At 31.7% G+C, this 10894-nt stretch overlaps 1 protein-coding gene across 1 annotated transcript; it reads right to left on the bottom strand.

Annotated features, from left to right (window-relative positions):
* Window positions 1-6714: 6714 nt before the first annotated feature.
* Window positions 6715-10650, bottom strand: LOC111215996 (CBL-interacting serine/threonine-protein kinase 13). The gene has a single exon (XM_022720267.2). It carries the CDS (start codon window positions 8619-8621, stop codon window positions 7161-7163), a length of 1461 nt encoding a protein of 486 aa, XP_022575988.1. The 5' UTR covers window positions 8622-10650; the 3' UTR covers window positions 6715-7160.
* Between the last annotated feature and the right edge of the window lie 244 nt (window positions 10651-10894).

The raw sequence follows: 10894 nt of genomic DNA, 5'->3' as shown, positions 1-10894 counted from the left end.
AGTATTTTTAAATTATAAAAAGAAAATTTGAAAAAAAAAATTAAAAAAAAAATTCGAAAAAAAAATTATAAAAATTTCGAATCTGAAAACATATAATCTGAAACTATAAAAAAAAATTCTTTTTTTCATTTTTTTTATTTTTATTTTATTTATTTTTATTTATTTTTGTTTGCTTATTTAATTTTAAACTAAGGGTATTAGGGATATTTTACCCTTTAATGAATGTCATTTTTGTGACTTTCTCCTTCTAGTGCTATTTTTGAGACAAAAACTTCAAAGGTGCTATTATTGACAATTGCTCTATATTATATGTTCTTTATCCAGTACGAAAAGTTGCATAAGTCATGTTGTACAATACTTAATTGCGATTAAGAGACAGATAATAAGGTTGACTTAGCAACCTCTGTGGCTGACAAAAAAATAGCAACCTCTGTGATTCTGGTCGACAAGTAGATTCATAGTTCGTTAGGATATCTTATGAACATCATCATTCACGCGTCTTTAAATAAATCTCTTACAAATAAAAATAAATTAAAAAGAAAGAAATGTGAGGATTTCTCATATAAATGAAAAATTATATGATTTTTTATAGATTTTTTTCACATATGTCAAACTATCTATTGTTGATACTTTTTTAATATGAAAACTAAAATCTATCGGTGAAAAACTCAATCACCTGATACTCACACATCTATATTTCCCGAGCAAAAATTGGATTTGTTGGATGCCATTTGTGGGAACCACGTGTGTGTGGCTGAGTCGGTGCTGACTGTAACTTGTGGAGTTCACGTAGCCGACCAAAACCGAATTAAAAGCTATACAAAGTATCTCATACTTTCCAACCCCGGTTTCTATGTAATGTGTGTACTAATTTGTATTTCGAGTTTGACTTTTTTTTATGTGCATTGTTAATTTGTTATCGTCTAGAACTTATGCTGAAAGTGTGATAAGAATGGATGGAAAATTATAAATTGGTCTGATATACTGCGGACAATGGATTACGTAGCTATAGTCTGAAAGGTGTTTTTCATTTTTTATTAGTGGGAGATTTCTAATCAAAATTCATACTTTTCCCTCCAGTACGTGAAGTGTTGTTTAATTTTTATCATTTAGGGTTCGCCACAGTGGCTAACATAATTGAAATCGCAATCAAACGATTTGAGCTCTAGCCCTCTCGACTCATTGTTAATTAGTTATGAAATCATGAAACGTTTGATAGTACACCATTAACAACAAATTTATTTGAAAATGTTCGGTTAAGTTTGTTTAGTTATCTTTTAAGTATATAAAATATAAATGAGTTAAAAATATGGTATAGTTTAATATGGTAAAGACATATTCAGTCCATGCATTTAAACCATTGGTTTTCAAACGATGTCTAAATTCAAATCCATTGTGTAAAAGAAACATTCTTCAAACCGATTAGGTTATTTGCCGACACTTTAAAGTAAAAATTATGGCTGTCAATGCTTTATTTGTTCTGATTAATAAAATGAAAGAAACAAAATCAGTTTATTGGTTGATACATTAATACGAATAAAATTGTTCATTATTTTTAATGCGTAAATTACTGATTATAAAACCTATACCTCTAAATTTTTCCAGCAATGCTTATGCTAAGAGCCTAAATTGCAACCACGATTGACGAATGTTTTCATGTTTTATATACTTTTGGTATAGTATCTACTAATAATAGCAATCCCAATTAATTCCAAAGGTTGTGAGTCCACTTATGTTCAAGGTTGTGTATTTTGAAAAAGAAGTGTAAAGGGTTGTGTCTTTTCTAAAAGTTCTATGTTGGAAGGTTGTGTCTTTTCCAATTAATTTCTAAGGTTGTGAATCTACTTATGTTGAAAGGTTGTGTCTTTTGAAAAAATAGTGTAAATGGTTGTGTCTTTTCTAAAAGTTTTATGTTGTAAGGTTGTGTCTTTTCTAATTAATTCCTAAGGTTGTGAAAGGTTGTCTTTTGAAAAATATGTGTAGAGGGTTGTGTATTTTCTAAAAGTTATATGTTGTAAGGTTGTGTCCTTTTAAAAATAGTCTAAAAGTTGTGACTATTCACTAGTATCTTTTAAAAAGTGAGAAATTGTGAGTATTAGAAGAATGTGACTATTCATATTGAAGGGTTGTTACTATTCAAATAGGCTTTAAAAAATCTATAAATAGTCTTTTCCATGCATTTTTCAAATCAAATTTTCACTAATCTACTAATAATAAAATGGGATTATTAATTTCTGAAAAATACAAATTCTTAATAAATCAACATATAACATGTCAAAGTTGCAACTTTTCATCTAAACAAGGTGTCTTTTCATCTCAAAGTGGGATTGTTTTAAAAAATATTGGTTTTATTTAAGTAATGTGTTAGTTTATATAATAAGTGTTGGTATTTTATAAGAACTCTCCCAAAAATTAAAAAAAAAATATTATAAATGAGACGAGTCATATTAACGTAAATCAACATATATTTATTACAATATTCAATTTTCTGAATATTTATTTTCAATAAATAAAGCAGATAGATAAATATACAAAATAACAATTACCAACATATAAATTATAATGGTTTAAAATTATAAACTAATAATTTTAATATTATGTCTTAAATAGGAAAAAAAATTATATATCATGCAAAAAATAAATTGCATTTTGTTCAAAAAGTGGTTGAAGATAACCATCATGTGAAAAATGTATGAAAAAACTTAAAAAGGATGAAGACACAATTGTATGCAATATGTGTTTTGATAAAAAAATTAAAGGGAACATTAAGGTTTATAAAATATATATATATATATATATATATATATATATATATATATATATTTGAATACTTTGTAAATCATATTTTAATCATCAAAATTAAATTTAATTATTTATATGATTTAATTTTTTTATCAGGCATATAAAATTATAAATTATAGATTATAATATATTCTTTATAAAATGAGTTTCCGTGCGATATCGCACGGGCTCTTTGCCTAGTTGTCATAAGAAAATAGATAGAATAATGAAAATAATCCTCATGGCAGAAGAACATAATCTCATTGTGAAGACCACGTTAAGATAATACATTTGTTTGGATAATGATCTTTGTGAATTACGTATATAAGAAAAAACATTTATTTTAAAGAAGTGTTCAAAATTCGTGATTAAGTGACTGTGTAGGAAGCAAAAAACATCGTTCAATGAAGAATTGTGTAAGTGTTTTTATTGTTGGTCAAGAATGATATCCTTTCGATCGAGAGCAAGTCAAATAGTTATTTGAGTCATTGGACAAACACATCGGATAAGATTGAAATACACTTGAGAGCATGACCGATGCATACCAAACAAGTGATAAACTATGTGTTTTTGCCGGTTTTCAACCTTTGTTTTGAATTTTATCGCCATTCATGTATTTTAGAGTTTTTTAGTTATTTAGGTATTAGATCAAATTAGAACAAAAATAGTCAAATGAACAAATAAAAAATGCAGATATGTCAGAAGTTTAACAATCTATATATGTAGGATTTTTACTTATGTACTAAGGTCAAATTTGGATGCAACATAGAAAATTAAGTTAATTTTCCAATACCATTTGTTTGAGGTCGAAGGGAAGAAATGAACGAAGATATGATATGGTTGGGTTGTCTTGTTCCGGTTGTAGTGATGTCTTAACTTGGCCAGTTCGTATTCGTTTTATAATGGTTTTGGAAGTTGAGATTATTTTATTTTCACCATTTTTTTTAATTATAAGCTGAAAAGTCATCTCACTTTTATAGTTTGAAAAGATTGCTAAATTGATGTTGAAATTTTATCCAAATCCATTTAGTTGCCACCAGATGGACACGTTGGCTGGGCCGACAAATTAGTTTGGGGTTATATATTATATAAATGTTTATCCTATACTAAAAGTTGCAGTCATGTTTCCTACAATACATATTGTGATTTCTTAAGAGACAGATAATAAGGGTGACTTATCAAACTTGAGTGATTCTGGTCGATAAGCAGAGTCATGGTTCGTTAGGATGTTGTCACACATGTATATCCCCCACCCCCAGCAAAAAAGTGGAATTTTTGCGGTGGTAGTTGTGGGAACCACGTATGCAGTGGCGGAGCACGTACAGTAAGGTGGAGGTCACTGAAACCAACAAAATTTTAAAAATTAGTGTAAATTACTTAATTTCAATCTATATGCCCCTACTCTAAAATATTTTTGCCCCCATAAATTTGTTTAAACCCTCTAAAAATACATATAACAATAGTATAATTAAGCCCATTTAGTATTTGTGCCCCAATAAAATTATTTCTTGCCTCCGCCACTGCACGTATGTGTGGCTGAGTCGAGTCGGTGCAGATTGTGACTCGTGGGTTCACGTAGCTGACGAAACCAAATTAAAAGCTACAGAGAGTCAAAGACCACACCAAATAGCTATATTACTCAGTTTCTATATAATGTGTAATATTAATTTTGCATTTCGAGTTGACTACTCCATTAAGTGCATTGGTATCGTCCAGAACGTTAGTTTGAAATCGTGATGATGATGGAAGGAAAATCATCCATTGGTCAGAAATTACTGTGGGCAATGTAATGTATCATCATAAGACAATAGTGGTGATAGGCCAATATACTTATAACACGCCAATAGTTGAAGAAAACAGAACGAAGAGATGAAATAAAATAAATTTATTTTCTTGCGCATGCTTAAATATAAATTAAAACACACATATTTTGTCGGTGTTAAGTGCATTCAAAGTTTTTGCCAATAACTTCAACATGCATGCACGTTATAGACTTTATATGCTTATACATTTAAGTTATGGGAGAATTCTAATTCTAAGTTATTTATCAACGTTTTTGTCGGTGCATTAACTTGGAAAGAGAAAAGCAACATAATTGTTTTCTTACGTACGTAGCGTTAATGGGAAAGGTGTTTTTCATTTTTATAAGTGGGAGATTTCCATGATGACTTTTTTTCAACTACCAGACCATTGCTAATTAGTTGTCAGTTGTGAAAGGTATGATAGTAAGAGCATCTCCAACCTCACTCCATATTTTACTCTTTTTTTTGAACAACTAAATCATTGCATTAATTAAAGGAGTTTAACCATTACAAGCCAAGGCTAGAGCACTCTTGGCAAGACCATCTGCAGCCATGTTGTCTTTGCGAGGAACAAATCGAAATATTGAAACAGAGAGATAACAAGATAAATTTTGGATATCCTGCAGGATTCCACAAAGTTCCTTGATTGAGTCCCTCTCATTGATAGCTCTGATGATAATCTGAGCGTCGGAATTGATGAGTAGCTTGTTGAAACCGTAGGCCTGCGCCTGTAGCAAGGCTTCCCTGATAGCCAAACCCTCTGCCACTAGTGGGGAGGGGACAAAGTCCTCTGAGGTCGATCCCTTCATCAGAATATTGCCCTCACTATCTGAAAAAATCCAGGCCAAACCAGCAATCCGTTCTGTCTCTCTCCAAATGGAGTAATCCTTTTATTTTTTGTTCATTACTCCATTTCCCACTCCATTTTCTCAATTTTGGAGTAAAATATGGAGTGGGGTTGGAGATGCCCTAACACCAATAACAACCAATTTATTTGAAAACGTTCGGTTTAGTTTGTTTAGTTGAAGTTTTAGAGTTTTAAGTAAAATCTGATATAGTTTAATATGTTAAAGGTCCATGCATTTAACCATTTATTTTAAACAATATTTTCAAATCCATTGTGTAAACACAACAGTCTTCAAACATTTTACCATTAAAAAAAAACAGTCTTCAAACCGTTTAGGTTATTAGCCAACACTTCAAACTATTTAATTATGGCTTTTTAATGTTTTCTTTGTTCTGGTTAATAAAAAGTAAGAAACTGATAGTTGATACAATAATACGATTAAAATTATTCAATCTTTTAAATGAGAATTTATGACTCTCATTATTAATGAGAATTTAGGAATCAGTTTATTAAACCTATACCTCGAAATATTTCCAGCAAAGCTTATGATAAGAGCCTAAATTGCAAGCACGGCGAATACATTCGTAAGAAAATACATAGACTAATGAAATTTATCCCCATGGTACAAATACATTATCGTTGTGAAGACCACATTAAGATATTATATTTGTTTGGATGCATATAAAAATTATAATGAAGAATTATGCAAGTGTTTTTATTGTTGGTCAAAATGATATCCTTGTAATTTATTTCTGTGGTGGTTGTAAAATATGCGTACTTATCCACTAATTGTAATAGATGTGGACAATTAGGACACATGTGAAAATGTTATACTCGAAACAATCATTAACATCTTGTCAATATCACTTCTAGCTAGTGTTAAAATGTCCTTGCATGAGCTGCTTCAACCATTTGCGAGACGATAACTAGTATTACATCACAAGAAATTAAATTTCAGCTGCTAACAGTTTCATCCTATTGAGTCTCCTATTCCACCAAGCATGGAAGTTTTGCTTTTTAACACTCGCCTCGATTTGAACAAATTTTGACTGATCCAATTATTCCAAATGAGGATGATCTTCTTTCATGAACAATAATCTTGATATTAGAGAACATGTGTATGTCTCCATCATATATTTGCATAACGATCCTATTGAGTTTTGATTTTGGAATCTGAGCGAAAGTTATCAACAGCCACTAATTTTATTCCTAAAGCAATCGCTATTTGGACCGGGAGTAGAATAATTGAGCCTAACTTTGGTTCTGATAAGTTAAAAAAAAAAAAAATTCAATGTGGAGGATTCATCAGATTTCTTATGTGCAATAACTATAAGTGTAATCACAATAACATTTGAATGGTTCAGTTTGATCATTTACTCTCTCTTATGAAGCATAAAAATGAAATTTCTAAAAAAGAAAGGAAAGGCCGAGAAAGATTTTCCATTAAGCTCTTCTCTTTCTAGAGATACTTGTACAACAGCAATCAACGAAAAACTAGCTTTATAATCGCCAGCAAAAACCATCTAAACTGCATTATGATCTCACTCTTTATTTTTGTTTACTTGTTGTATTCTCTGATCTTCCTATCACATTTATTACAAGTACTCTCGCATTCATGTTTAGATACACATAATAATCACAGAACAATAAAAATAAATGGCATAGTAACAAATAATATTTATACCTTTTCTTGTTGTGTCTTTCTCTCTCGACCTTCCAAGTTCTTAACTTCATCTCTCTTCAGTTTCAGGTCGCAAAACCATTGCTACTTCAACTTCATTTGCTTGGTAATGCATCAGTTTCTCTAGCTGTGGTCTAAGCTCCTTGTTGCAAAACTCTTCATACTCTTCTATAAACCCTCCCTTCTTCTTCACTTCAACCACCACAAGAGATGCTGTCAGCTCAAATATCTCAACCTTAATAATCAACGGTCCTTTAGCACCTTCTCTACTACCTTCTAGCCTCACGCTCCAGTCCTTCTTCCTCACTGTAAAGTTGGCCAATATCGCAATATCTTCCAATTTCGATATAATCTTTGTCACGGGAGCAGCAGATACAAACCTCGCTCCTTGTCCTCCTTCTTCAAAGAAACTCGAAAGATCGAATCCATAAGAAAAGGAAATGATGTCAAATGCGTTTAGACTTGCGGGTCTCGGCATTGACCCAACTCGTTTAATCTCAAACTCTGCATCTCCCTCTGAAGCAGTCGATGATCGGCCCGATGACACTGATGATGACTCGTCTTCACTATTGTCATCCACTCTACATAACTTATCGTCTTCGATATAGAACTTGACATTTTTAAACCCTTTCTTGAACCATCTATGCTTCATGATCTCCGGTATCGTGATCCGGGTATCTGGATTCGTGTCCAGAATCCGGGTCAAAAGCCTAGTAAGCTCAGGCGAAAACCATTTAGGACACCTAAACTTTCCTTTGTGTATCTTCTTATACATAACCATAATGTTCTTATCTTCAAAGGGAAGATAACCAGCCATCAACACAAACAAGATCACTCCACAAGACCAGACATCAGCCTTGGCAGCATCATAGCCTTTCATCGTCAAAACCTCAGGCGCCAAATAAGCAGGCGTCCCGCAAAACGTCTGACAGATACCGTCTTGCCTGAGCTGCTCGGAGACGATGCTGAGACCGAAGTCAGATACCTTAAGGTTCCCTTCATCGTCCAAAAGAAGATTCTCGAGCTTGAGATCACGGTGGTAAACACCGCGGCCGTGGCAAAAGGAAACTGATGAGATAAGTTGCTGGAAATAACTCCGGGCGACTCCTTGACGAAGCCGCCCTTTAGATACCTTTCCTAAAAGGTCTCCGCCTCGTACATACTCCATCACAATGTAAATCTTGGTCTTCGTAGCCATGACCTCGAGGAGGTGGACAATGTAAGGGTGGCGGACGCGGCGGAGGATGGATATTTCTCGTTTAATGTGCCCTGCCAATCCACTTTTCACGATCTTCTCTTTGTCGATGACTTTGATGGCGACGTTCTCGCCTGTACTAATGCTCCGGGCTAAATAGACTTTAGCAAAGCTTCCCTGGCCTAGAAGCTTTCCTAGGTCGTACTTGTCCATGAGAACAGAGCCTTGTGGGGTTTTCGGACTCCTGGGACTCTCTGGACTGTTCTCTTTCTTCACGGCTTTAGTAACGATTCGACCAAGAAGACGCAGAGCCATCGGTGAACTTAGACCTTTTTTTTCTTTTTGGACACGTTTTACTGAAAACGAATAAAACAAGACAATGAAACAAGAACCGAACGAAATACGATATGGTTTGGTTGTCTTGTTCCGGTTGTAATGATGTTCTTAACTTTGGCCATTTCGTATTCGTTTTATAACGGTTTTGGAAGTTGACATTTTTTTTTATTTTTGTTTATTATAAGCTGAAAAGTCATCTCATTTAATTATTGTTATAAAAATATTCCTAAACTGATGCCAAATTTTCCAAATCCGTTGGACGGATTTACAAATTAATTTATGGATATATATTAAATAAATACGGTTTATCCAATACGCAGAGTTGCAAATTCATATACTTGTTCTAATTTTTTAATAGACAAATAATAAAATAAGGTTGACTTTTATCAAACTGGAGTGATTCTGGTCGATAAGCAGAGTCAATAGTTCGTTAGGATGTTGTCAGTTGTCACACATGTATATTCCCCCAGCAAATATTTGGATTTTGTGGGTGGTATCTGTTGGAACCGCGTGTGTGTGGCTGAGTCGGTGGTTGTAGAATGTCGTTGGACTTCACGTAGCCGAGGAAACCCAAATTAAAAGCTACAAAGAGCGATCATATTTCCAAGTTCCAAACCCCGGTTTTTATAAAATCCCTTATATTAATTTGCATCTCGATAATTTTCAAAAAAAAAATTTGCATCTCGACTTTGACTATTTTTAAGTGCATAGTTATTTTATTTTTTGAATTAATGTTCCATTTATTCAGATCAGAAAATAACCTTTTCTACAACAAATGTGATTTCGTCTTTTCAAGAGCTTATTTGCTAAATAACCAAAAAAATAGGGGAAATTAGATTTTTAGAGAGAGTAGAGAGAGATAGGAAGAGAAAATAGGAGAGATGGAGTGTTTTTAGTTAGTTAATGAACTTTGGTTTTTGTTGTGTATAGTGAATGCAATTTCTCTTTTTCCAAACGGATGAAAATAGAATATAGTTGAATAATATTAGGGTATTTCCAACCTCACTTTATTTTTTATCATAAAATAGAGTTTAGAGTAAAAATGCTTTAATTGTACTTTATTTCTCACTCTATAATTGAGTAAAAAATAAGTTTACTCCAAATATAGAGTAATTTGTTTTATTTTTATTTATCACTTTTTTTTTCTAATTTAAAATAGAGTACCGTTGGAGAAAACTTAAACTCTATTATAGAACTACTATATTTTAGATTGAAAAATTGAATAAACTATTGGAGATAGTCTTACGAGATCCGATCCTAGTTGCTAACCACACTATCAGTGCCGTGCGAAGAGTCTTAGCAAATTTTAAAAATAAACTTATTACAACTATAATAAAAACAATTTTGTAATATGATATATCGCTTTCACCAAATACACAAATCTAACGCTGCAAAATAATAAGTTTATGCTATATTATGTCATATAGAAAAAAATACATGAATTCAGAAGGTTAGTTAGTCTACTATATGAAAAAGGGTTTTTAAAAAATAAGTGTAAACCATTAGATTATAAATTATTTTAAACTTTGGAACTCTAAAAAAAATATGTATTAATCGAAGCCCTAAGGCGAATGTCTTTTTCAATACAATAGAGGCACGCCTCTGCACACTATCATCGCGTTACGAATTTCATGTGCCCAGGGAGGGATGAGATACGATTTCTAAACATCTTGTCTCCCATTTCTTTTACGCCATAGTTAGTGAATCGTGGCCTGAAAGACATATCTGAGTAAAAGCATTGATAATACATTTAAGTTATCAGTAAAAAAAGTTATTATCAATGTTTTGTTGCTGGAACCTTTAATTTTGACTGTACTTTTAGATTTGTGCACATACATTAATTTTTTTTTTAATTTTGTAAATTTTAAAAATAAAAAAAATCATTACTTATACTTATAACTAGGTGTTCTGCCCGCACATGCGAGCATAGTGTTTTTATAGATATTTTTTATAAATATTAAATCAAAACCAACACAATAAATTATTAATTATATTTTTAAAAATATAAATCAAACATTAAACTCTATATTTCATATTTTATAATAAAAATATTATTTCAAATAAAAACACAACATATTTATGAATTATCTTATGTTTTAAAAATATATTTTATTTTAGAGAATTTTATTATATTTACTTATAGTCAATTATCAGATATAACATATAAATAAAATATTATTAATATATATTCATCACTTTTTATCAAAATATATATATGCTTATTGTTGTGTTAAATTTTAAAGATATTCACA

The sequence above is a fragment of the Brassica napus genome, chromosome A5 (genome assembly GCF_020379485.1).
Source record: "Brassica napus cultivar Da-Ae chromosome A5, Da-Ae, whole genome shotgun sequence".
In the NCBI taxonomy this organism is placed as follows: Eukaryota; Viridiplantae; Streptophyta; class Magnoliopsida; order Brassicales; family Brassicaceae; genus Brassica; species Brassica napus.
Note: the sequence above shows the minus strand (reverse complement) of the source record. Positions and strands in the feature narration are given on the sequence as shown.